The following is a 26855-nucleotide window of genomic DNA, read 5'->3' as shown; positions in this document are numbered from 1 at the left end:
GCTGTGGGAGGACAGGAGGAAAGTGTGTGCTCCAGGTTTGTCCATGCTAGCAACACCCACCTCTGCTGGCACCTACACCTCTGGTATGAAATGCAGAACAGTTTGCATTGCTGTGTCACCAAAAAGAAAATTTCTCCATAGTGTTTCAAAGGCAGCAGTAGAGTGAAAGGGGCTTTGTTCTGGTCTGTGGCCGATAGTTTACTTGGCCCCAGGTCAACCACATCCAGCGTCAGCCACGGGTAGCGTGCAAATGTAGTCAAGGGCTTATTAAGTGCTGCATCCTTCAAAGCCTGCCTGTAACATCGGGAAATGTGGGGACAGTAGAGGTGGTTAAGGGATACCATAGTTATTCAGATATTTGCAAATCATTACTCAAAACATAGTTGGAAGACTAACAGTTCATGTCCCTACCAACCCTTTCTCCCCACCTGCTCAGTTAAGTGACATGTTCCAGTTTGAATATACATACTGCGCATTACTGGCTCCAGTTTGAATATACATACTGCGCATTACTGGCGTTACTGGCACCGTTTTGAGCACAGTACTCTGTGTTTTTATGATGGTGGTTTATAAAGTAAATGTAACATCTTCATGTGTTCTCTAGAAAGTTCTTCTTTGTAGTATTAGACATGCGAAAACATCACCTCTGTCTTCATAATTTCCAACTGTCATTTTCTATTCAAATTTCACGTCCAGGCCACCGAAGACCAGATGTAAATAGCGGCCAAAAACCAAATAAGGCATCTCAAGTGTGTTCCTTTTATTGACTCATATGCAGGGTAATTCTGAGGGGGAAAAGGAACTTCTTGTTCTGGTATTAGTCTTTTAAATAGGCAAGTAGGTCAAATTTAGGGTTTATCAAACTGTCGGCATTTCGTCGTCCAGGCAGTCCAGGCTCCATCCGCTGTGTAACGTAAGGAGACGGTACGCTCTCACCCCCGGGTTTCCCAGCTGGCGATTTTCCCCCCGGGGCCGACGCTGCGCTAACTACCGGCGGCGCCGCGCTCGCAGCGGCTGCAGCCGCGCCTCGGCCAAACCCGCCGAGGCTGGGGACGTAAAACGCATCCCCGTTTGCCCGGCGGGCGGTGAGAAGGGCATTTGCTGCGCCTCCTCCAGCGGACACGGGGCGCGGGGGTCCCGCCCTGCCCCTGCCTTCGCGGCCCAGCTGCCGCGCGAGCCGCCCGGTGGCGCCCGCGCTGGGGACGCGGCGGGGCAGCCCAGCCCGCGGGGACCGGCCCGAGTCTGCGCCGCGCCGGGCACCGCAGGCAGTTAACGGCGGCGCCTCGGCGGGGAAAGCACGAAATGCCCCCGCCGCTGGGACGGGCGGCGTGCCCGGTGCCGCTGGGCGGAAGAACACACTGAAACAGTGACACCGGCGGGGCCGGCGGGCGCGGGCGGGGCCGCGCACCCCCCCCCCGGGGCGGCTGGACAGCTCCGTCGGGCCCGCCCGGCGCCGCCCCGCCCCCTGCCGGCCGCCCCGCCCCTGCCGCGGTGGGCGTTGGCCGCCCCGCCCCGCCGGTGCCCGGTGCGGAGCGCGCTCGCCATTGTGCCGTAGGCGACGCCCCTGTCCCCGCCCAGAGGACGGCAGCCCCGCCGGGTCGCCGCCCGTCTGGCCGGCCTAACAGCGCTCCGCCGGGCGGGCAGCCGCTGCCGCGGGGCCGGCGCGGGGATGGAGGGGTGCCAGCTGAAGAGCCCGGTAAGCGCCGGGGGGGAGCCGGGGGGGCGCGGCCGGCGGGCCGGGGCTTGTCCTTCCCTCCGCTCTCGCGGCTTGTGCCGCGGGCAGGGCTCGCACGGAGACCTTCGGACGGGGCGCGGTGCGCGCAGGGGACGCCGCCGGAGGCACATCGGTGCAGCCGGCCTGACGCCGGCGAGCCGAGCGGCGGCAGCCCAGGAGGGGCCGAGCTGGGCGGGCGGTGCCTGCGCCGGCAACTTGATGCTTCGGCGGGGCTCGGCCGGCAGGTGCTGCGGGCGGGGGGCGACCGGAGAGCTGCTGCACCCACCAGGGCTGCGCTTCTGCGCAGTAAATAACTAAATAAATAATGTTCCTGACGCGGAACTGTTAGCCCAATGAAGTCACAGCGGTTCCAGCCCTTAAACGCGAATTACAGGCGGGAAAGCCTGTTGTTTAACCAGTCAGACGCTTAATTTCCCCACCCCCCCCCTTGAAAAACGAGTGAACAAGCTGACTTAGACGTATGGCTTCCTATTGTTGAGAAGCACGGTTGCTTTCGTTTCACTAGGTCCCCGAGTAGAATTAAGACTACTCCCCTCCTCTCCTTTCCACCCCTGCAATGCAGACGTGACCTAAGGATGAACCGGCTTTGCCTGGTGGCAGTGCTCGTTTCAGCTGAAGTGAACGCTGGCAGCGCTTTCGCAAACCTTCATTGAGATGTGTTTGCGGTGTTAGCCAGAGGAGTGCTCCAAACCAGCTAGAGCTGTGTGGAACAATGATTCTACAGAGCTGGGTTTTGGTGACATGCAGACGTACAGCTGTGCCGTAAGTCTTGCTGGCTCATGTTTTCTGCACTTACCCTTGTTTCTCCCTCTTTCTGTCACGAAGGTTACCATTAAGGGGATCGAAAGGGAGCTCATCTGCCCAGCATGCAAGGAATTATTTACCCATCCGCTGATCCTCCCATGCCAGCACAACGTGTGTCATAAATGTGTGAAAGAAATACTCTTTGCATTCGAAGACTCTTCTGTTGATGGAGGGTCTGAATCCTCTAATCAGAGTAGCCCTCGAATTAGAATCACTGCTAGTGTGGACAGAATTGACAGGATTACTAGATCAGGTATGTATCAGAATTTTTGCACCTTTTCCTAATTTTATGCATTAGATTGATTTATTTGAGCTGAATAGCATCTGCGTTGGTAAAATGCCTTCCCAGTACTCCTGATGTGGTTAGAGAGATGGCTTAGTAATAGTACAAGTCCTGTTCATTCTGTGGCAAGAACAATGGGAGTATTTTTAAGAACAATGCACATTATTTCATATATAATAGATTTGTCTTTGCTGTATCCTGTAAATCTTTGTAACCATTGTGCTTGTTTATTCTTTTATTTCAGTTACATCAAGATGCAATAGCATTACTTTCAGTAGCATTGAGATACGGATTATCAGCAATTGTATTGCCTGTCAGTGGCACTTTTGAGGTGGTTCCGTCAGGTCTTGGCCAGCCTAAATTCAGTAATTCTGACTTCCTTCTGAGCGTCTGCAGACTTTGAAAATGATAGTTTTGTCCTACTCATTTTAACGGAGCACAGATGACTGTAAGATGAGTGCGAACAGTCTCTTTCAGTGAGGTCTGCTCAAAGCTTTCAAGAGGGCTTAGTTGTAAGACTCGGTGCTCTTTGTGACAGCACACCAGAAAGATTCTTACAGCTGTCCATGTAATCCACAGATGAGTTGATCTGCTTTTGCACAGACACATCGAAAGTGCTTTGTGCATCCTATACTGCTTGAAAGAAACCTTGTCTTGGCTTTTAGGCTTCCTTCTGACATAATTATCCACTTTAAAACCACACTCCACTGGTGCTCTGGAAGAGTCACCCATAAGACAAACCCTGAAGCTGTATCTTGCATTTCACATGTTACAAATGTTCATCCTCCCTTTCCCCGTTTTCAAAACTGAAATGTTTCATTTCACCCACTTCTCTTAAAGAACTACTGAGTTGTTAGTAGTGGTACTCTTTCAAACCAGTTTGATAAGTGAATGCTGTGTTTGCTGTGGCTTGGCTGGTTGAGGCTTACATGATTTTGAGGGAATCCCCAAGCCAAATGGTCAGTTATCTTCATTACAGTCCTGTTTTCTGGACATGGGGTGCACAGCCCCACAGTCACCGTGTAGCTCTGCATATACTTTCTGAGCCCTCTCTAGCTGCAGTGTTACGTAAGTTGGAATGAGAAGGACCCACTGGTGACTGCCTTCTTCCGAATCCAAGCCTGTTCCCTTTTTTCCTCAGTAAGCATAATGTTCTGGCATGGCATTGTATTCATGGATTGAAGTGGTCACCAGTTTTGGGTGCAGCTGTCTGGTTTATGTTTTTACAGCGTGGACATAGGAGTGCCGAGTTGGGTGCCTTGTGGACTGTGCAACTTGCACTGTGGGCAACCTGACCTTCCTGTGAAAACTGCCTTGGGAAGCGTGGGAGTGTCACACAGCCTGTGCATGGGGAGCAGCTTCCCCCTGCTCTGGCTCCACCACTGCCATCAGCAGTGTAAAGCAAGGAGCTAGTGCTTTATCTCCCATCAAAAGCTTCCCTCCAGCTTGCTCTCCATCAGGCAGTAGAACCAGTGATCTAGCATGATATGGCCTGCACATGGTGCTGTGGCATAGTCTGCCCTGTGCTCAGGAGAAGCAGAGCTCCCTCAGGAACCTGACATTTAATTACTACTAGATTTGCAGAGTTAAGTTTGCAGTGCCGCCATAGCTCTGCTTGCACGATTTAGCATTGCTACTTCCTTATGCCCATAACGACAGGGCAAGAAAGACCCGTTCTTGGTACTCCTGCCCCCTGCCCCCAAGATGTATACATGGAAATTGTTGCAGCCGTTGTAATCTTTAAATCCACAGTAGTCTGCCACCGTCCCAGTAAACTGATGGGAAGTTATGTGTTTTCTCCTCATCTGACCTGCTAGCAGAGGGAGATGAATGCTTTCCTAAAGACTTCTTACCCGTTTGAGTAGCAAGAGAGGGTTGAGACTTGGAAATAATGGGCTTCCTCCTCTTCCCCTCAAAGAGTGTTGAGCAGATGCACATCACAGGAAGACTATCTCAGACAGTTCAAATCTGCAAAATGAAAAGCATATGGAAGTGTGAGCTTTAAATAATATATTTGGAAATTCAGGTTATACTATCTTCACTTCTAATGTTACAGGCATTATACCTCCATTGCTATGTGGGTGTGATATTTGTTCTCAGATGTTTGGTACCAGTAATGTTTAACCAGCTTGCAATTTACATTTGTACAATTCTCATCCTGCATCTGAAGTGTCCATACTGCACATTGCCTTGCTTAATTAATTGTGTGATCCTTAGGGGAATTTGTAATGAAACAGCTCCGTAAGAGAGAAGAATGTACAAGAAAACATCCCAAGTGGGACCTCACATGTATAACAAAAAACTAATACAATTTCTGGTAGGCTTGTGCAGGGCATGTCACTGTCCAGACATTATCATTATATTTGAAAATGGACATGATACCTTCCTGCTGCTGTGGGTTTTTTCCTTTTTTTCACTTAAGGAATCCCTGCTATCTCCATGAGGAGTATCAGCTATTTACAATTATTTTGGCATTTAAATTCTTGAGCTGCCAGAAGGAACTGGTCCAGATTCTTGTGTTTGTTGTGCAGATGCAGCTTGCATTTTTAAATACAATTTATCTTAACAGAAAAAGGCCAGAACTAGTAGAACTCTTTATTTTTCAGTTGAAATGGAGTGCATTTGTCTCTTAAAATCTAACGTGTTGGTTTAAAAAATTCCCACTGTTTATATTGTATATAAAAATAATTTTTGATTTAAAAAATCATGTTGCATATAAAATGAAAATAAAGGATATTTCTTCTTGCTAATCTATTTTCTGTAATGTTAGTGTAATTACAGTGTTGGTGTAATTGAAGTATGTAATGTGGTTATGTTGACACCTGTGCAGCACTGACAGATGATGCAGAAACTGAATGTTTGAAATCTCTCCCTGAACCCCCCTCCCCATCTATTCTTTCTCCTTTTTTCTGTTCTGCTTAAATACTACAGTTGTTTCATGTGCTAGGAAATAAACATTCTTGCCTTTCAGCCCTGCAGTATTTTAACAGCCACAGGAGAGAAAAGAGTTGATGCTTTTCATTTGAACCATTGTAAACCCAATAGCATATCTAATTTTTTGGTTTCTAAACAGCTTTCTGTTCGTTGTTTGCAGCCTCACAGAGGAAATCTTTTGGGTGGAGAGGTAGAAATGCTTCACTTCTTGTATTGGCTGGAGATAGTCTAGCATTTAGATCTCAAGTTATTGTTGGTCAGCATATAGCTTTTTGTCAGTGGTCAAGTCCACAAAATGGCTTTTGCAGTGAGCAAAGGTACCGCAAAGGACTTCTGTAAGGAAAGCTTTTCATTCTGTTTAACACTGACTTAAAGGTCAACTGGACTGGAATTCAGTTAATGTATTGGAATATATTTTTTTCTTGTGTGTACACATGACTGAACATACATCGATGGGTGCAAACACACATGTTCTCTCTTCCCTTTAAAATAAAACCCCAACAGTCACCCCACCCCAGCCCCTTTTTAATTTTGAAGAGTTTACATGCCCAAGTTTCAGTAAAATTGCTGTCTTGCTGGTAGTGAAGTGCAATTGCTAGATTGATCTTTGTAACATTGAGAGGTCATGGTTGGCCATCGCTTGTAATTGGAAGAAAATACTAGTTCTTCATTCTGTCGGAGCCCACTTAATTTGATAAATAAGCACACTGAAATTTACACCATGTTAACCTGAGTAGGTAGTTCTGGATCTGGCAATTTAGTATGGCACATGAATATATGAGGAAAGCTAAATATTTACGTTTATACACTTGTCACATTTGGCAAGTTTAGTATCACCAGGTTGAAGGATAGCCAGTGTCTTTTTGTTTTAAGTATATCTCATTTCCAAAACTGAGCTAGTCGGATCATCTCAGCCAGTGTGTGGGCTTGTTAACATAAATATTTTTTTTTCATGTGATGCTCTGTCAAAAGCGGAACACACTTCCCCCCTGCCCACCCCCCCCAAGCTCAATGTTGTCATAATATTGGCAGTCACATGAGCAATCTGTAGAAACTGTCTTTCAAGAAAGACATGAACTGAGCTAAACACAAATCTGAATTTCACACTCCGTGGAGGACAAAGCGGCTAATCGAAAGGGGAAGTTTAAATTGCTTAGTTGAAGACTGAAAGTATCATAAAACAAAGATACTGCAGGACACTGGCAGACCTCTTGGAAAGCTGTCCTTATCTGCTCTTTTTGCAGAAAGCACCCTTTATTTGGGGAAGATTAAAGTATCTGAAAATGACATTTTGCGGCTACTGACTTACCTCACTTTTTCTTTTCTTTCTTCCTAAAAATCCACCCAAAAGCATTAACTGAGTTTCAGGGGGTGGGGTGTATGGCAATATACCTTTACATTTTTTTTTTTTTAAATTCTATGAAAATCCAGTTGACTTTTAAAATCTTTATTTTTTCAAACTCTCACACATTTAACTTCCATGTCTTCCATAATCATAAAACTCTGGTGATACTGTTTACTTGGAAAACAGAATTTTACCTTTAAGATGTCCTATCCCTTTGCAAACCATCAGCTGCAGGCTGGGCTTTTCATTTTCAGTGTTGGTACCTCTCCTTGGGGAGAGGACATTTAGACATTATCTTTAAAAGACATAGTGAAGATTGCTCTTTGACTTAAGTCTTTGCAACCTGTATCCTAGTATTTGTGAGTTTGGAATCTTAAGCATAAACATGTTGTACTAATTTTTTAGTTACTGATTGAGGTATTAATTGCAAGTGGAGCAGTCTGTTTACAAATCACAGTGGAAAATTTCTTGTGATGATCCTAATATTTCACAATTTGTTTGTTGTAAACCAGAGTAGCAAAGTGTGAAAGAGAATATCTGGAGGACCTAAGTTTCTCTGAGATGCACATCTAATATGACTACAAAATCCATGGGTTCTGCTGCTCTGTTTCTTTGTGTGCCTGTGTTTTTTTTTTTACATATATATATATATATGAATATTTTTTTTTATATATATTTAAATATATAAGCAGAACTCAGTTTTAGCAAAGTGGACACAAGACAGATAGGAGAGATAGTGCTCAAAGTAATTTATCACTTCATCAGTGCTTTCTGTTTTAATGTACAAGTGTAGAAATCCTATAAGCAGAAAGCAGAGTAATCCTTGCTCCAAGTTAGCATTTTAACACTTGCAAAGAAGAGGATGTTAACATGCTTTAAGTGTTGAAGTGGCAGAGCATGCCGAGAAGCTTAGCAAGTAAACTTCCAGGGTTTAAAATGGGGAAAAAAACAATCCTAGGCTCTTGGAGTGCTGTTAGTGAAAAGAGATGAGACATCTGAAGGTGCACAGGGCTTCCTGGATACTGGATTGCTTTCTGAGAGCAGTGTCACCAGTCTTTGCAGAGCATGGCTCATTCATGATGACTATCTTGTTTCGGGCCACCACTGGCAGAATGAAAGGCCTCCACTGGAATGCAGCTGAAGTCACCTTTGAGTTAAACAAACATCCCTTCCACATTTGAGCCACTTGGCCAGACTTCAAAAGCATGCAACTGGATACAAATTTCAGATTTTTAAACTTGACCACTGCACCATGGGTTTTTGTTTTCTTCTTAACCGTGCTTTGTCATTTTTGTCATTGCTTGCTCTCTGCTACAGCATACTGCTTGTAGGCAGTCCCTGGACATTTGACACTATATGATTATCTTCTTAGTTTTAGCAAATCTAAGTACTCCAGATCCCTTTCTGTAGCTGTTGACTGCATGGCACTGCATGTGAAACCGTTTTTGTTTAGGCCATGGTGGAAGTCTGGAAGATGTGTGTTCCTGTGCGCAGTACTAGCTTGGAGCATACTTTGGAAATACAGTTTGTGTTTCACTCCTGTTGCTGTGCATTGCATGTGTGTGTTGCTGTGCATCAAGTTACAGGTACTGCAGGACGTGCAGTTTGGGTAATTAATTCACTTCAAGTAAGTACTAAAAAAAATTAAAAAAAAATCTCTGCTTCCCTTAGCCAGAGAATTGTATACCAGTGCCTTCTGTCACCCATACTGTTCTGTAAATGCAGTCCAGTCGTTCCGCTCAGAACCTACAGAAAGGCATGAGACCAGCTGGGTTTGTGACTGCCAGCTTGTACACACGTCTGCTGTGATTGTGGCTTCTTAGCTGATGGTCATGCATAACTACCATGTGGCACATTTCAAAGATTATTTTTAAGAGCAATTAGTTCCTTCTGAGAATTGGTTTTGTTTTGTTTTTTAAGAGACTGAAAAGGGTATGATATGAAGGGAGGTTTTGGATTAGGTAGAGCAGCACAAGGCGGATGTCTTTTGGGTAGAATCAAAGGACGCTTCAAAAACAAATGAAGCATCAGCACTTCTGGTGGAAAGATACTGACTAAATACAGATGAGGACAAATTCCCTTTTCTGAAGAAGAGCCAACTCCAACACTAGGAATTCAGCTGTAAGTCATACCTGCATTACAAATTTGTTAGTTACACCAACATACAGCCCTCAAAGGGATCTTAAAACCATGCTCCAGCTACAGGGGATGTTTTATTATTTCTGTGTAAGGGGAAGCTGAGAGGGCACACATTAAGGCTGAACAGTGGCTTAGCCTCCTTCAGAAATAGATAAAAGATTCTTTGATAGTTGTGCCCGCTGGGTTCATGAGTGAGACATGGGAATGCACTCCTTGTTCCGTAGCCTCAAGAATGTTACCCTGTAAATAGCTTTCGGGTCTGAGTGAGCCATCCCCATGAAAGGCTCCAAAGGCTCCTCCTTACCTTTGTGACCTGACTTAAGCCTTTGATCACTTTATTCTGGAGAGGAGGGGATATTTGTGCATAGCTGTTTGGTAGGAGTGCGGTTTCTTTGCCATCCCATTTTGAAATGAGAAGAGATAGATGTACCCTGTGTAACACTGCAGATTTGTGGTTCCCCAGTTCAGGATAGAGGAATCTCTCAAACACAACAATCTTAGCATCCCCTTGGTATGCAGTGCTTACTTACTAGTCCTCTTTTATCAAGTCCATTCAGCAAGGGCCAAGTCAGCCTCTGCATGTTTTGACTAAATGATTTGGCTGAGATTTCATATTGGTAATATCTAGTTCTCTTGTTTTCCCTTTAATTTTTTATTTGTCTTTTGAGATGAGCCAGATAAATTTGACTCATCCAAAACAAACTTTGGGGAGCTTGAAGCTGGCTATCTGTGTCTGGGAATAACCTGTCTCATTCTGGGAATAAGCATCTTTTCAGTATGGGCAGCCAGTTAGCCTAAAACTGGTTTCTGGAGGGTTTTGTGTTCAGTGTTTTGAAAGGCAGCAGATTGAGTGCATCCAAAACTAGAAGAAGACAACAGTATTGGAACAGATAAATTCATCTTAACATGGAATTGAGTTTCAGAGTAGTAGTTTGTGGTGGCCCCTGGACTTGGGCATTACACTACCTTGTCATGGCAAATACATTCCCTTTGGCTTGGCAGACTGCATATGCGTTGGGATTGTACTGGTTTGGATGATGCGCTACAATAGTTTGGAATGGGTTCATAAATTCCTGTGCTTCTCCTTCTAAACCTCTTCTGTTTATGCTCCTTCTAAATCAGGATTTGGTGTCTACACAGGCAGAAAACACAATTCAGTGACTTCTAGATTGAGTCTATTTCCTTGTCCGGGTTGCCAGAGGAATATTGATCTTGGAGAACGTGGCATCAATGGCTTATTTCGCAACTTTACTTTGGAAACGATCGTGGAAAGATACAGACAGGCAGCCAGGGCAGCCATTGCTATTATGTGTGATTTCTGCAAGCCTCCACCTCAAGAATCCACTAAGAGCTGCATGGACTGCAGTGCAAGCTATTGCAATGAATGTTTCAAAGTACACCATCCTTGGGGAACTGTGAAAGCCCAGCATGAATATGTAGCACCAACCACCAACTTCAGACCTAAGGTAGGTATAACATACCTTACAGAATTTAGGTTGCAGCATTTGCATATAGCTTCAAACGTATCTGTGCAACAGTAGTTGCTTATTGGGACCATTGTTGCTTTATTGACTCCAGCTGTTATTTATTGAGTGAAACATAAGTTTCTGTTCTTGTTGATGCTGAAGTGGTTGTTATTGGAGGGGGCACTGAAAACATGTTTTAAGGTGACACTAAAACCAAGGATGTTTTACTTGCAGGAGTGGATCATGTTATTTGTCATTTTGGTTCTTTTTTTTTTCCTTCTGTTTTTGGAAGAGTAAATGGTCTTGAACATCTAGAATGGCAGTGCTTTTCTCTAAAAGTATGGGTAAGGAGGATGCCTGTGTGCAGTAAACTTAAAAAACCCAACACAACTGGCCTCCCCCCTGCCCCTTTAAAGCAGGTTTCCTTTAGATGTTTTGTGCTTGAGCTTGATCCATCACAAAGCCATCTCCTTTCTTGCCTTCTTCTTTGCACCTAGCAATAGCAAAAGGTGGAGTTCAGGTCTCCATTGTTATTACACCCTGTTATTTTTTTTAGCTATAGCAGAGGAGAAGAATGTAATGGCAAGTTTTCTACTTTACGTGCTGCTACTGCTGCACTTGTACAAAACCGAGTGATTGTGAAGTGCTGTTACTGTTGTTTTTCCTGCTAATCATGGTGCAGAACATGGCAGTGCCTTATTGAATTTAAGTTACATGATAGGAGGAATTGTCACAGCTGCCATCTCTCTAACAAGGGACCACAGTAAGTCTTAATGTCCCAGCACTTGCTGCATGCCTGTGGCCAGTGACCTCACTGGAGGTCCAGCAGATAGCAGGAATGCTAATGTTCAAGGAGTCCTGATTAATTTTTATTAAGTTAAGTAAATTTGATGAATGTGCAATGTGTACAAGGCTCTTGCTGGTGGTGTACCTTCTTTCTGAAGCTGCAAAAATTTGAGCCTCAAAGGTTAGTGAGCAGATGATGGTGAACATGCAGAAGTCCGCTTACTGCTGTCTTGAGTCTAACACATTCATTCCAGTTAAGAGCAAGCATGTGCTTGATGTGCTTTAAAATGCGCTAGCACACACCTGTCTTGTCCCTTTATAGGATAAATGAACAAGGTAAAAGTTTGCATGCTGTCTTCTGGCTCTTGGTCCTAAATGCTGTACAGCTCCTTAAAAACTTTCGTTCTATGGTATCTAAACCCTTAAAATACCAAGGGCATCTTGTGATCCGTGTGTATTCTTAAAGGTACCATATGTTGTTATACTACATGCAGCCTGAATTTGATTTTAAAAGTCAGTAGTTGAATTATCCTGAAGTAGAGCAAAGGAGGGGGAGAAGTGATTTAGACCATCCTGTCCTTGATTTATCACGTGTATACATGTGTGGGATTTAGCTTTTTTAAATAATGTGTGAAGACAGATGTACTATTTAAAAAAAAAGAACCCCCTCCCCGCCCCGAACTATGCTATAGTTAAATTGACTATAGATACATCTACTATGTAGGAAGACTTCCCAGCAACAGTAAACTGATGTTTACTGTGCTCTTATAGAGACTTTTTTGAGGACTGCTTGAGCTTAATAGAAAGAAAAAAAGAAAGAAAAGTGCATTTTTCATTGCACTGCATTGTTAAGACCTGAACTGAATGCATGGAGTATTTGCTGGTCTCCTAAACAATGTTCTCAGTCATCACTTTCGTTTAGAACCAGACTGGACAGCACTTTGTAACGTATATGGTGGGGATGGGAGAAGCACATACTGGGCTGATTGTTCTTGAATTTTAAGAGAACTAGACAAGGTAATCTGCTGACCTGCCTCTAGCTTGTGTGCTATAATTCTTGCTTATATGAGCTATGCCCTACTGTGGAAAAATTACTGCCACAGACTAACAGCATGACTGCATGACTTTTTGGAAATGTCAGATGTCTACCTGCACAGCTCATTTTCCTGAAAGTTCCCTATTTTTCTTTCTTTTTCTCAAATCCAGCAGTCAATGAAAATGAGATAGCTTATGACATATTCTGCTTAATGATAGTCTTTTGTACCAAGATGGCAGTGAGATTAGTGTCTTTGGGCTTTTCACCATAGCCTAAGATAACATTTGGGGGCTTGAAAGCTGGTTTTGGACATGGCCTGCTATTTGAGATTAGTGTGCTCATGTTTACGCTACTCACAATTTTCTCCTTCTGTGCCCTTTTCTGTCCTTTTTTGTGTGTGTGTCTGAAAAGGTGATACTTTTAAAACTTGAGTATTGGCACAGCTATCTTGTTCTTGCATATTGGCACACCTGTCTTGTTCTTTTGCTTGACATGCAATGGAAAAGCTTTGTCAAGAGCTCTTCTGTGGTAACAGGGAGTAGATGGACCCAAATCAAATGCTGTCTTTCAGTCCTCTGGAATGAGGCAAAATGTTATTTGTTTGTTTCTTTTTCTTTTTTTTTTTTTTTTTAAACAACCTTTCCTCCCATTTTAGATAGGTTTATGTGTTGCTTGAGCTTGGAGTTGAGCAGCACTTCCCCCCACTTTGAGGAGTTATTTCAATATGTTCAGTTTTTGAAAGATGATTTTTAGTGAACACCAGCATTTTTGCAATGTTGTTTATGCTGATACTGGAATTAGCGCTCAGCATGAACAACTTGTAATTGGAGTCAGACAGAGAAGCTGAAACACTGGAGCCTTTTGTCTTTAAAATGACTGTGACTGGCGGTGGCTGCGTTTCATTTGTTGCTCCAAGAGCAGCGGCTATGTGGCTGGTCAGAGTGTAGCTTAGACTCAAATCATTACAGTATTATGTCAGCTTTTGCTTTAAGAAACAGTTCATGGCTGTTTCAAGAGATGCTGGCATGGACATGGTTAAATTTGACAGGATGGGTATGTTATATATTGCATTTACAGAACAGGAGTGTAGGGAGCTTGAGGCATGCAAACAGCTTCAGGGATTAGCAAAACAGTTGATTGCAGTATAGAGGCTATGTGGTGTGTACGCTGACATTGCCACGTGTTTACTCACTGTTAGACTTCGTCAGACTGTGTGTGTCCATCTGCTGCCTTTCACTGGTGTGGACAAATATAGAAGAGGGAAGATAAACCGAATATAAAAAAATCTACTGATGAAATCAGACACAGATGTGGGATGCTTGAGAGTTTTGATGATTTGTTAAGCACCTCAGTTTTTAGAAGCACACCTGTGTTCTCTCTGCTCTCTACTTTTTTCAGATTTTGATGTGTCCAGAACATGAAATGGAGGGGGTGAACATGTACTGTGAAATCTGCAGAAGGCCTGTTTGTCACCTTTGTAAACTGGGTGGATATCATGCAAACCATAGAGTAACAACCATGAGCACTGCCTACAAAACCCTTAAGGTAGAAGTAAATATTGTTGGACCTGACCTTAGGAAGGGGAAGAGTAGTGAACGGCTGGTGTTAAGGGCAAGTTCCCTCTGGCAGGAAGCCAGGATGTGTGTTTAGAGGACACTGAACTAGTCATGAGGCATGCTGTTGTGCAATATCTGTTACTGTGTATATTAGTGTGGCATAGTGTGTGTCTGAGAAACTGTATTTTCTATGAGGTTTGAAACATAACCCCTTAGAAGTGTTTCCACCTTATTTTAGCCAAGTGTACAGCAGTATTGACCAGTGGAGAAGGTTTAAGCAGTTAACATTGAACAATCTAGCTTTCTGAAAATAACTGTCCTTGTGGCTTGGGTTAGCTGATGCTTTAGAAGCACTCCTGAAAACTTTGCATCTGAAGTGTCTGTTGGGACCTTATAAATTTCTGAAGTTGTGTAGCTGTTACTTCCCTAAGCACAGTACAACAGGGAAGACTTGCAAAGATTGCTTTGTTTTTAAAGAATGATTGCTGCTACCTCCTCTTCTTCCTTTTCTTCCTCTCTTCCTCGCAGGGAAAGAAAAAAAAGACCAGACCCGCCTGTCTTGTGCTCTTTGGCCTCCTTGCAAGTTTGCAAGGCTTTTCCTGTACAGCTGTTAACTCTTGCAACTAAGGAAGTGCAGAGACACTCATAAGTTCATGCTTAGAACTACTCATTTTTCTAGCAAATCTTAATACAAATGACTTAATAACTAACAGGGCTTTTCTGTAAGTTTTAGTAATGTCCTGAAGCCTCATGTTCCTAGCCTTAAGAAAGGGTGACTCCTGTGGCTGAGGAAGAATGAGCCAGGTCAGGCAGTTGCCTCTTGTCTTTAGAGGCTGTGCCCCAAGCTCTGCTCACAGCAGTGGCCTGATGTCCCTGTGCAGCAATGGCAGGTCACCGAGCAATTCTGTGTGGGCTTGCTGCTCCTAACTGGTGGCAGGCTGTTGTCCTTTTAACTAGATCAGCTGAGTGCTAGCTGGATGACGTGCCTGTGCTGTTTGTCAGTTTGGGTGAGACACCCTTATTCTGCCAGCTTCCTATTTTTTTTTTTAATAGGAGAAACTTTCAAAAGATATCAAGTACCTCATCAGTAAGGAGAGCCAGGTGAAAGCTCACATCACCCAGCTGGATCTGCTGCTGAAAGAAACGGAGGTAAGAGTGACTTGCGGGTTGTCTGGGGATGGCCCTTGCAAAGACTTGAACTGTTTTCAGTGAAGTGTTGAAAATCCTTTTTTTTTTTTTTCAGTTAGCCAGTAGAACAATTTCTGAATGGTTTGCGTTGGTCGTGAATCATACACAATAAGACATAATCCTGACAGTGTGGGAAATCTGGGCAACATACAGAGTGAAGTTAAGTTTTGGGTGCTGCTGTTGAATTGAAATACAGCTTATTTGACACTTTAACCAAAGAGACATGTTTTACATTTACAGCTCTTGTGTATTAATGGTGCTGCGCAGTTTATGCTGTCTGTTTACCTTGAGGATGTTGCAGTGAAATCAGAATTAAGGGAAAAATCTCCCTGCAGAAGAGTCATAGTTGGAAATCACATACAAGCTGAAAAAGACAATGGCAGAAATTGCAGGAGCTCCTGGACCTGCCTCTGTCTTGATACAGATTGTCTTTCTCTGCTTCTCAGTGCCTTTTGTTCAGGGCACTAGTCAGAGGTAGCACTACGGTTCTGAGGGCATCCGTGAGAAACTGGGCTGGACCTCCGGTTCAGGGTGATGGGGGAAGGTGGAAGAGCACCTAGCTCTTGGGCACAAAGACTTTGAGACTGACCTGCTTGCTTTTCCATGAGCTGTTTAGACAAATGCCATGCATAACTCAAGGCGCAGTCAGAGGAACACTTTCCTGCTCTTGGTTCTCGGTGTTAGGGTACTAAACGCTAGCTTGGGTGCAGCGCTGATCGCGTTGTCAGTCCCAAAGAGCACAACAGAGCTCATTAGTCTTGTCTGTCAAGCGCCTGACTAGATTGCTGTGATACCTTGAACAACCTTATGTATGTTTCTGTACACAGCCGCAGCTGTGGAATCTGTCCGAGTGTCTTTTGTTCCCTTCTAGTGCAACAGTGAAAGGGCTAAAGAAGAAGCATCTCAGAGTTTTGAGAAATTATTTCATGTCCTGGAAGAGAAGAAGTCTGCAGCCCTTAGGGCAATTGAAGCTTCTAAGACTTTAAGGCTGGAGAAATTGCAAATGCAAGCAGAAGAATGCCAGGGGCTCCTGGAAAATAATGGCCTTGTCGGATATGCCCAAGAAGTGCTTAAAGAGACTGATCCATCTTGTTTTGTTCAAACAGCAAAACAACTTCACGTCAGGTATCTGAATTACCTTCTGTTTGAGGGACGGGTACCCTTCCAGGATGTCTGGTCAGCCGTATTGTTTTGACACCTGCTAGCAAAGTACGGAATGTCTTGCGGAGGCTCAGGAGGTGGTCCCGGTACCGTTCAGTAGCAGTAATTAGAGTGTGCGTTCAAAAACAGCACGCAGGAGGGGCCCTGTCCTGTGGCAAGACCGAGCCTCCCTCAGTAGGACTGCAGTGGAAGGGTGGCTTGCTCAGCTCACTGCCGCTTTCCTTTGCTCAGAGATTGTATCGGGTATTTGCAAGTTAATCAAACATGTCTCTTCCGGCTTTAAACGCTTTCATCTTAATGGCTGCTCTCCATGAGTGCTTCACACCTATTTTGCTCTTTGAGCATAATGCCTCAAATTGTTAAAATGCTCTGCCAAGAGAATTGCCTGTTCCTTACCTTTACGCGGATGTACAAACAGCCTTTAAATGTTGCCTTTGAATTCTGTCTAGAGAGGCAGAACTTTCTGGGAGGTATCAGTAACTATATGAAGATGGAACTTTTTGGAAAGCAAAGCTTAGCAATTTTGTTTAAGGAATGCACACACGTGAATTCCCTTTTCTCTCTTCTGCCATGCCTCTGCTTCTGCGCTGTCAGAATCCAAAAAGCTACCGAATCTCTGAAGAGCTTCAGGCCAGCAGCTGGAGCTACTTTTGAAGACTTTGTGGTGGACATCGCCAAGCAAGAAGAGATCCTTGGTGACTTGTCTTTCCATTCCAATGGTAAGTTGCGAGCACACCAGCTCATTGTCAAGTTACAGCTTTAAGGGCTGCTCTGAAAGAGGCAAAACTTAGGCAGGGCTGCAGCTGCAGAAGTCAGTCTTGTGACTTGTGTTGTCCTTTCTGTCTCTGTGATCCACAAGGCATTACCTGGCAGCAATGTAATGAAGCTTCAGCTTTGGTAACGAAGCTAAGACGCCATTGCTTTCAGTGCCAGTTAACACTGGCTTCCAAAATATTGTAGATCAGTATTACTAGGTCTTTGCAGATGCTTTTTGTTGCACGACAAAAAAGAACAGTTTTCATACGCTTTTTTAGCTGCCAGTAGAAACGAACGATACAACTTTGAAAGTAAAAACAGAAAGCGAAGGTTTTATTTAAGTGCACATCCAGAACCATGCTCATCTGCACTCGTGAACTGAGCCAGGTTCCCCCCTGCGACTCATGGTGCTGTAGCCACTCAACAAAGGGCTTGTACATGAATTCTAGACCAAGGTGTATCTAAATGTGAGGGTTATGCCTCCTGAGTCTCTGTCGTTCCAGGTCTGGAAATACCAGAGATCAATGAAGAGCAAAGCAGAATATACAACCAAGCTCTGATCAGCTGGGAATGCCCTGGGAATGTCGACTCGGCTGATATCTATGTCCTTGAATATCGTAAGCTTAATAGAGAAGACGAGACTGAGATGTGGCAGGTCGAAGTTTGCAGCAAGAGCAAAGTAATATCTGATCTTGATGATGACAGCAGCTATGCCTTTAGAGTTCGTGGATATAAAGGCTCCATCTGTAGCCCTTGGAGCCGAGAAGTTGTTTTGCGTACTCCTCCAGCTCCAGGTATGGGGTTTTCTTCTTTCCGCAAGGTGCTGGATCTGTGTCTGTCGGTGTTGAGAGCTGTGCGTACGTAGTTCCAGTAGCTCCCAGACTTTGACTATACAGTTACTAGTTGCATAAATGTTGAGAAGCACTGTTAATGGGTTAAGTAGGTAGCATGCTGAGACTGTGTTAAATTGCATGATGTTCCTGGTAGCCTTCAGAAGTGGGAAATCCCAGTGCCAGTGTATATGCAAATGTAGTTTATAAGCACAGGAGGCCAAATACCTAACTAAGAGGACAATTTTTTGGGATACTGTTTTTCAGTTTTCAGTTTTCTTTTTGATGACAAATGTGGGTACAACAGTGAACATCTCCTGCTGAACCCAGGAAGAACCTCTGTGGAGAGCAGGGCTGGATTTCCTCTGCTGCTGGGATCTGAGCGCGTGCAGGTCGGATGCTACACAACCTTGGATTACATCATTGGTGACACTGGGATTGCCAAAGGGAAGCACTTCTGGGCTTTTCACGTGGAAGCCTATTCATACCTGGTGAAAGTGGGAGTTGTTTCTAGCCACAAGATAAATAAATTGTTCCATAATAGCCATGACGTGACCAGCCCAAGGTAAATTGCATACTCTTGCTTAACACATGTTTTATAGAAGGAGATGTCTTTTTTAAAATATAAATAAAGAGCGGTTCTGGCCTCAATTAGTACACAAGGTGAACCTAACGAGTGCAAAGTAGCTTGAAGGATATGGTGTAAGCAGGTTGTCCTGTTCATCGTCTACAGTTAGCGGGGAAAATGTGCTAGTTACCCAGAGTCCTATTTTCTTTCTTTTGAGGGTAGAAATCAGGTTTCTATAGATGTCAAGATATGTCACTTAAAGCAAGAAGGTAAAAAAGACAAATATTGCAAGATTGAAGCAATGCTTAATTGTCAGTAGTAAGACTCTGCCTTCATTCCTTAAGCATGCTAAGTTTGGCAGCCATTCAGAGGTACGATGTTCACTGTGCACATCTGTGTATCTTTGCTGTAGCTTGTGTCACGGTGGATTCCAAGCCACTGGCTTATCCCAGGCTGTGTGCTTGCATGTGGTACTGGAGTGCTAACTGAGGAGAAGCTCAGTGGACAGTGGACAAACGAGCAAAAAAGATTTCCAGCTCTCAATTACAGCTGTACTAAGCCTGGACGTGCCTAAGAACTGCAGGCTGGGAGGCTGTCTGCTGGGGACTCTGAACTTTTCCAGGAATCTGACAAATGTATTGGCTTCCTCCTGGAAGTGTAAGAAAGCCAATGTCTTGAGCTGCTTAAAGTCAGATGGAGCCTTTTTGCAAAGTGAGGACTTAGATCCTGATTTCCTGATCTCTTTTTCCGTATCCACACAAATATCTGGAAAAGTTGAGCTGACACACGTCCAGCCTCCCACCAGAAACGCAAATCTAGGTAGGAATTGTCTGCACAGAAGAATGTCTGCTTCTGCAGTCTGGCTTCTTCTGGGGACAGAAGCAGGGGGAAAAGCAAGTAGACTGAACAAAGTTGGCTACAAACTTTTCCCCAGTAACCAGCTGGGAAACAGGGGTTCAGGGAAGCCTCCAGGCAGTGCACTTTAAAAGCAACAAACAAAGTGGCAAGCCAAACAAACCAGATGCACCAAAACCCGAAGCCTACCGTGTTGTGTTGTGAATTTTAAAAGGCAATGTAATACAGCAGTGGTGTGGAAAAGTCATAGAACAACAGTAATGTTAAACGTATTTACTGGTGTCGCTTAACATTATGTAAATGAAGTTAAATGTATCTTGTCTGTAATGGTTAGTCATTTTCGCTAAATTACTTCTCAAGTTAACTAATTTACTGTTCCTGTAGGTTCATTAATGATTGCCTAGCATGAGTACACTCAGATACACCTGTTCCTTAGTAAAGCCTTCTGTGGTCTCATCCGTATTAGTGTTTAGCTGTTATTGTTTGAAGTGGCCCATGTGAGTGTCCTCCACCTACGACAGGCATCTTCCCTCCTGGCTTAGGTAGATTTTTACCCCACAAGGTTTTCCAGGTAATTGTGTAGTGTTACGTATCTTATGGAAGTGTTTTCTCCACTTCACATCACTGTTCCCACAAAAACAAACAGTTGTTTTTCTGTTCCAGATACGAGCAAGACAGTGGTCATGACAGTGGGAGTGAAGATACCTTCTCTGACTCATCGAAGCCTTGCACTCTGGTCACTTTAGGCATGAAGAAGTTCTTCATCCCCACGACACCTGCTGCCCCCAAGGATCCAGCAAGCAGAATCCTTCCCCTCCCATCGTGCTTGGGCATCTGCCTTGATTGTGACAATGGCAAGGTGGGGTTTTATGACGCAGGCCGCATGAAATGCCTTTATGAGTGCAAGGTGAACTGCTCTGGCATAATGTACCCAATGTTTGCCTTAATGGGTGGCGCAGCCATTCACCTTGAGGAAGCTGTCACAGCGAAGTATGAGGAGTACCACGACAACGTTTAGTGCAGTAACCTCTTTCTATTGCTGCTCTGAGATGGAGAATGACGGCAGGAGAGCTCTACCTTGTCCCGATTAATTATGTTCTACATATATGTTGCTCACAAGTCTCTCTGTCATGTCTTTTTTTAAACACGTTGTCCAGACACTTCCCACACCAGTGTGAACTGTTCTGGGAACTCTCCTGCCTTTCTCGTGATCTGTGTGATGCTGTTCTCTACGGACTTTCTTGGCAGGAGGAAGCAGGAAAGAAGTTTAACTAGCAACCAAGATCACTCCTCGTGGGTAGAAATCTGCCTTCTATGTAACTTAAATTCTTACGTAGTCAGTTTTGCACTTAATGAACAAAGCTGACAGCGTGTGATTGCTGTTCTCCTTTTAAGATACCTGCCTGAAATGCCTCTGAGGGATCAAACGCCTTCCAAATAACCCCAGAGCACCGGGGTTGGGCCTTTCAGCACGAAAAATTATACACCAGACAGAAGTCGGAACTGCATATGAACGTTTAGCTTGTATTTGGAAAGAGAAGGGTAAACTAGAATACGATTGCATGTCATATACCTTTGATGTGGCTGTAAGCTAGAACTCTGACACCTGGCGTCATGCAGTTGGTGGCATAATGATAAGTTTCTTTACTCTTCTGGGCTTTTACTATAGGCTGTAAACAATAGAGTGCAATTCTACTTGAAGTACAGAATTCAATGTCCAAAATCAAAGGTGTTTGCATGTGTGAGTAGTTGTACCTGGTATTTAGGCAAAAGCAAATGAGTTCTTGACATCAGTTGTAGTATGTGAACGTTAAATAATCAGGTATTTCTTAATTTTTTTTATCTAGTAGCAGCTTGTTTTTCTAGTAAGAATGTAAAAAATGCACTGATTAAGTTATGAGACCCTATTTCTGCCTTAAAGGATGTCTCCCCTCAAATTTCTGTTCCCGTCATGTTAAAAACTATCCCACGGTAGTTCTTCATAGAAACACAGAACTACAGATCGGTTTGGGTTGGAAAAGACCTTTCAAAATCATCTAGTACAACCCCCTGCCATGGGCAGGGATATCTTTCACTAGATGAAGTTGTTCAAAGCTCTCTTCAACCTGACGTTGAGCACTTCCAGAGATGGGACATCCACAGCTGCTCTGGGCAGCCCGTTCCAGGGTCTTCCCACCCTCAGTGTTAGAAATGTCTTCCTTAAATCTGATCTAAACACACCCTTGTTACCTTTAAAACCGTTGCCCCTGGTCCTGGCTTTACCAAGGCCTGTAGAAAGTTTCTCTCCGTCATTCTTGCAAGCCCTCCTTATCTACGGAAAGGCCACAGTGAAGTCTCCCTGGGGCCTTCCCTTCTCCAGGCTGAGTAAGGCCAACTCTCTCAGCCTTTCCAGGGTGTTCCAGCCTTCTGATCATTTCTGTGGGCCTCCCCTGGACCTGCTTCACGCTGGGGGCCTCAGAGCCAGATGCAATACTCCGCGTGGGGTCTTAGGAGAGCAGAGTGGGAGAATCCACTCCCTTGCCCCTCTGGCCACCCAGCAGCCCAGGATGCAATTGGCTTTCTGGGCTGTGGGTGCGCATCGCTGGTACAAGTTCGATTTTTCACCCACCGGGATGTCCAAGTCCTTCTCTGCGGGGCTGCTCTCCATCCCCAGTCTGTATTGATACCAGGAGGTTGCCCTGACCCGGGTGCAGGACCTTGCGCTTGGCCTCGGTGAACCTCATGAGGTTCACATGGGCACACTTCTCAAGCCTGTCAAGGTCCCTCTGGCGACTGAACTGCTCAGCTTGGTGTCAACTGCAGACTTGGTAAGGGTGCACCAAATCCCACTGTCTGCTCTTAGTGGAGGTACTACCAGTGCCAGTAGAAACCCCTCCCTGAGGGACACCACTTGTTCCTGGTTTCCACTTGCATGCTGAGCTGTTGACTATAAAACTCTTTGCCCATGGCCACCCAGGCAGTTCCTGCTCCATCCATCAAGCCCATCCCCCTCAAATTTAGAGGGAAGAATGTTGTGGGGGATCATATCAAAGGCCTGACAGCAGTCCAGGTATATGTCATCGGTAGCTCTTCCCTTGTCCGCTGATGCAGCCACTCCACCACAGAAGGCCACTAGAGGAGTCAGGCACAATTTGCCCGTGGTGAACCCTTGCTGGCTGTCGCTAATCACCTCCCTGTCTTCCGTGGGTTTTGAGATGCCTTCCAGGAGGATCCGTCATGTGCTCTTACTGGCCACGGCGGTGGACTGCATCTGTCGATAGAAATCTCTGTGAAAAAACATGGGGGTTACTTGCACTGTTAACTTGTGGTGTGGAAAGATCAGGATCTAAAGTGACGGATGTTTCTAATACATACTCGGTGCTTTCTAATTTGGGGATATGCTTTCTAATTTGGGGATAGTGTTGCGTCTTGATGAGTGTGTGTGAGAAGTATGCTTACTAAGTACATGTATACAGCTGTAGAGCTATGAAATGGGACCTGAAAAATCACAACACACTTAGAAGAATGTAGCTCATAATGCAAAACCTTTGTGCCCTTTGCTGTCTGAACTGTCGCACTGACCTGACCCAGAGCCCACCCCTCCCAGTGTCCGCTCTCCCAGGCCTCTGCCTGGCGGCCCCTGTCACCTCTAATCGGCAGGAACGGTATCTGGCCAAAATGCCATCCGTGCCAAGGTGAGCACGACAGCCCTGTCGGGGCTAGAAAGGCCCAGCAAGGGCACCTTCTTGTTGGGGTCTCACCCGCAAATGTTTCTGCCTTAGTGAGGCTGTGTGGAAGCCTGCTGCACAGCTTCGTTGTGTGCTTGTATGAGAAGCACTTGGGCGTCCCAGGCAGCAGCGGGGAAGCAGTGGGTATCTCCTGGAACTTTCTCCTGCAGGAGAAATGGCAAATTGTCCCTCGTTACTTATCCTGTGGGTCATTGATTTTTGTAAAAGGTGGTTATCGTAGCCTTTCTTTCCCACTATGCCCTCCCCTTCACATTTCCTCCTGCTGTACTGGTAACCATCCTGCTACCCTTCTTTCTCCTCTCATCTTCTAAGGCCGACTAAAGGAGTCTTCCATACATGCACTCAGGCAAAGTCAAGGATGGCACAATTCTGTGTTTTCCTTCTTTTCATAGTCCTGAAACTGTATTTGCCTTTTTGGTCGATACTGAATATTAAGCTGACATTCACAAAGGTGGTTCCTGCAGTATTTTCCACACAGTCCTGTGGTCTAGTTGTACGTAAGCCATGCAGATAAGGGTTTCCCCACCTTGTGTGAATTCTGCATTTGTTAATGTTGAGTTTCCTCTGCTCGTTTACCTGATCACTTAGTCCTGAGGCTCCTGCAGCTCGTCATTCACTCCTAGACTTGAATGTTCCCGAGTAGCTTCATAAGTAACACAAATGTGATCCTTTTTTGTTTGCTTGCTTTTCCAGATCTTGGAAAGTTGTAAGTGAGAGTCAGAAAATCTCTTTCTGCTGTTAAAATTGGTTGTTCCTTCTACTTTTTTCCCTCTCGTTTAATAAACCATGATTGGCTGGGCAAGCGCTGAAAACCTTTACACATTACTACGCTGTGTTGAGTAGGTGGCTGACGTTCTTGTGTGTGTGAGCCCAGCAGTCAAACAGACCCAGGAGACAGGATTCTCTCTTCAGTAGCTGTGATTCTCCCATTGCACAGTCACCATTTGCCTGTTCATCTATGAAACCCAGTGTCTGTCAGCTGAAGGCTGTAGATCACAGTGTTGAACTTTCCAGTTTGTTGTTCCCAGGCTAGATGTCCTTCCATAGACAAATGCATCATTTTTGGTTCCTCTGTTTCAGAAACTGGTCTAAACTAGAGGTTTTGCGTCATGGTTAGCACTGCCCAGTTCCACATTTGGATGCACCTGGACCAATACCATGAGGCTGCGGCGTTTTGTTAGTTCATAGAAAGATGCATAATCTGGAACACTCCATCCTGGACACGAAGACGGTCTCTCAGACTCATTTATTAAAAGATAAATTGAGATTTACCGGTTTGAGAATATAGAAGTAAGACATAAAAAATTTGTCCTGTCTTCCGCCGCCCCCCCCCCCCCCCCCCCCATTAGCTTTATCTAGCTTTATCTTACTTTCATTTAAGATTTGCTGTGCTATGCAATTACTTACTCTACTGGACAGAGCCTGATACTATTTTAAACATTTATCTGCCTTTTGGTATGTCTGCTTGTATTTATTTCGTTCTGAGTTTAAAAATGGATTTGGCTTTTGGTGTTACTTGAATACTTGGGATGCATTCATGACAGTACTCTGTGGTGCTTACTCCACCGTATTAAATGACCCCCCCCCCACTGTCAGAGGCACTGGCAACTCACTGTCAGAGTTGTTCGGCTACAATGGAAGCGTCACATTTCAGAACTACAGTTCAGCAGTACTTGGCTATCCAGATACTTATTTTTCCAGAACAATTTTCTTCCTACGGAACAGCACTTTACAATGTAGACTAAGCTAAGAATGGTGTGGTATTGTGTGGATCTTTGTGCAATATAGCTGTTTGGTGACTACTGTGTGATTTGCAAAGCTCCATGCAGGTGTGAATCATGTAGACACTTTTTAGATATCTAAAGCTTTAAAAAAACAGCCTTGTTTAAAAATATCCTGAAATGTAAACATGATGTGTGTAGTTCTTATTCTTTTTTTTTTTTTTTTTTTTGAATAAAAGCTGAAAATACAGGAGCTGGGTCGTTCCCATTATTACATTCCAGCTCTGCAGTACCCCAGCTGGAATTGTATTTCTTACAATCGATGGCAACAGGTGACTTGCAGGGAAAAAGTTCTCAAGCGTGCCCATAAACCAGTCACTCTAATTTGCGGAGAGGCTAAAGAATCTAGTTTGTCCTAATTGCCACATCAGGCTTTTACTTAAGCTGCTCTTTAGGAACTTGGCTGCCTGAGGGTCCCTCCCAGGGAGGGGAGGACAGTGTGTGTGCAGAAGAGCGTTGGCTCTTTGGCCTTTTCAAGGGAACCTACCCTTTCCCTAACGGAGGCAGAAGATGGCCCTTAGCTCTGCAGCTGAGCAGCCCAGCCAAGAGACCTGAGTGCGGTTGGACGGAGCTGCCTTGCTCTGCAGTTCTGCAAATTGGTGCCAGTGCTGGAATCTGCGTTTATTTGAAAGTATGGTGTTTCCATTTGTCAACGCTGCTGCTTTTGGGATGCTTTTAAGTTCCAGCTTATGGTGGCAGCTGCCTTCAGGCCTGCTGTATGTGCACCTGCGAGTGCTGGAGGCTGTATTCACAGTGAGTGTCCTGTGACCTGTGCTGGTGTGGTTAAAGCAGCCGCAGAGCTGATATACGTACGTGTATACTCTGGGACAGCAGGGCTGGAGCTCCTGGGAAAGCAGGAGTGTTGAAACCAAGGGCAGTATTCTGCTGCATTTTCTCAGCTTTCCTGTTTGACTGCCATCCTCACGTACGTGGTTCAAAGACACAAAAGACATGTTCATTGCTTGAAGTGGAGTAAAACCACAAGAGAGAAGGGTGGCTGAAGAAGCGCAGGAAGCAATATTCCTGGCACCATGTCAGCAAATGAACGCAGAGCTGGCGGGCACTTAGAGCCATAGAATCATTGGGGTTGGAAAATATCTTTGAGATCATCATGTCCAACCGTTAACGCAGGACTGCCATGTCCATCAGTAAACCGTGTGGCTAAGCACCGCATCTATGTGTTTTTGAAACAGCTCCAGGGCTGGTGATTCCACCATGTCCCTGGGCAGCCTGTTCAACGCTTGGCCACCCTTTCAGTGAAGAAATTTTTCCCAATACCCAATCTAAACATCCCCTGGCATAGCTTGAGGCTGTTTCCTCTTGTCCTGTCACTTGTTATCTGGGAGAAGAGACCAACCCCCACCTACCTACAGCCTCCTGTCAGGGAGCTGCAGAGAGCAGTAAGGTCCCCCCTGAGCATCCTCCTCTCCAGACTGAACAACTGCAGTTCCCTCAGCCAGTGCTCATACAGCTTGTGCTCCAGACCCTTCACCAGCTTCACGGCCCTTGTCTGGACACGCTCCAGCATCTTGACATTGCTCTTGAAGTGAGGGGCCCAGACCTGAACACAGGGTTCGAGGGGCGGCCTCACCAGTGCCCAGGGCAGGGGGACGGTCACTGCCCTGGTCCTGCTGGCCACACTGCTGGGGACACAGGCCAGGGTGCTGCTGGCCGCCTGGGCCCCCTGGGCACACTGCTGGCTCCTGCCCAGCCGGCCGTCACCCAGCACGCCCAGGCCCTTTCCCACCAGGCCCTTTCCAGCCGCTCTGCCCCAGCCTGTAGCGCTGCGTGGGGCTGGTGTGACCCAAGGGCAGGACCCGGCACTGAGCCCTGCTGAACCTCACACAACTGGCCTGGGCCCATCGCTCCAGCCTGCCCAGGTCCCTCTGCAGAGCCTCCTGCCC

General features: G+C 45.2%; 1 protein-coding gene across 3 annotated transcripts in view; it reads left to right on the top strand.

The window, feature by feature from the left end:
- The window catches only part of LOC102046691 (E3 ubiquitin-protein ligase TRIM36), a 30883-nt gene extending 6371 nt beyond the window's left edge, over positions 1-24512 (top strand). Inside the window, exons 2-11 of one of the 3 annotated variants that reach the window (XM_055699587.1) lie at positions 2561-2792; positions 5917-5946; positions 10381-10706; positions 13927-14073; positions 15138-15233; positions 16144-16397; positions 17028-17152; positions 17693-17983; positions 18287-18584; positions 20106-24512. In XM_055699587.1, the coding sequence (XP_055555562.1) occupies positions 2561-2792; positions 5917-5946; positions 10381-10706; positions 13927-14073; positions 15138-15233; positions 16144-16397; positions 17028-17152; positions 17693-17983; positions 18287-18584; positions 20106-20460 (2154 nt within the window). In that variant the 3' untranslated portion in view covers positions 20461-24512. Of the gene's footprint in view, positions 1-1536; positions 1697-2560; positions 2793-5916; positions 5947-10380; positions 10707-13926; positions 14074-15137; positions 15234-16143; positions 16398-17027; positions 17153-17692; positions 17984-18286; positions 18585-20105 lie in introns of those variants that run through there. The other 2 variants (XM_055699586.1, XM_055699585.1) reach the window with 2 other exon arrangements.
- The last annotated feature ends 2343 nt before the right edge of the window (positions 24513-26855 follow it).

This window comes from Falco cherrug, chromosome Z, assembly GCF_023634085.1.
Source record: "Falco cherrug isolate bFalChe1 chromosome Z, bFalChe1.pri, whole genome shotgun sequence".
Classification (NCBI taxonomy): Eukaryota; Metazoa; Chordata; class Aves; order Falconiformes; family Falconidae; genus Falco; species Falco cherrug.
This window is presented reverse-complemented; position numbering and strand designations above follow the sequence as displayed.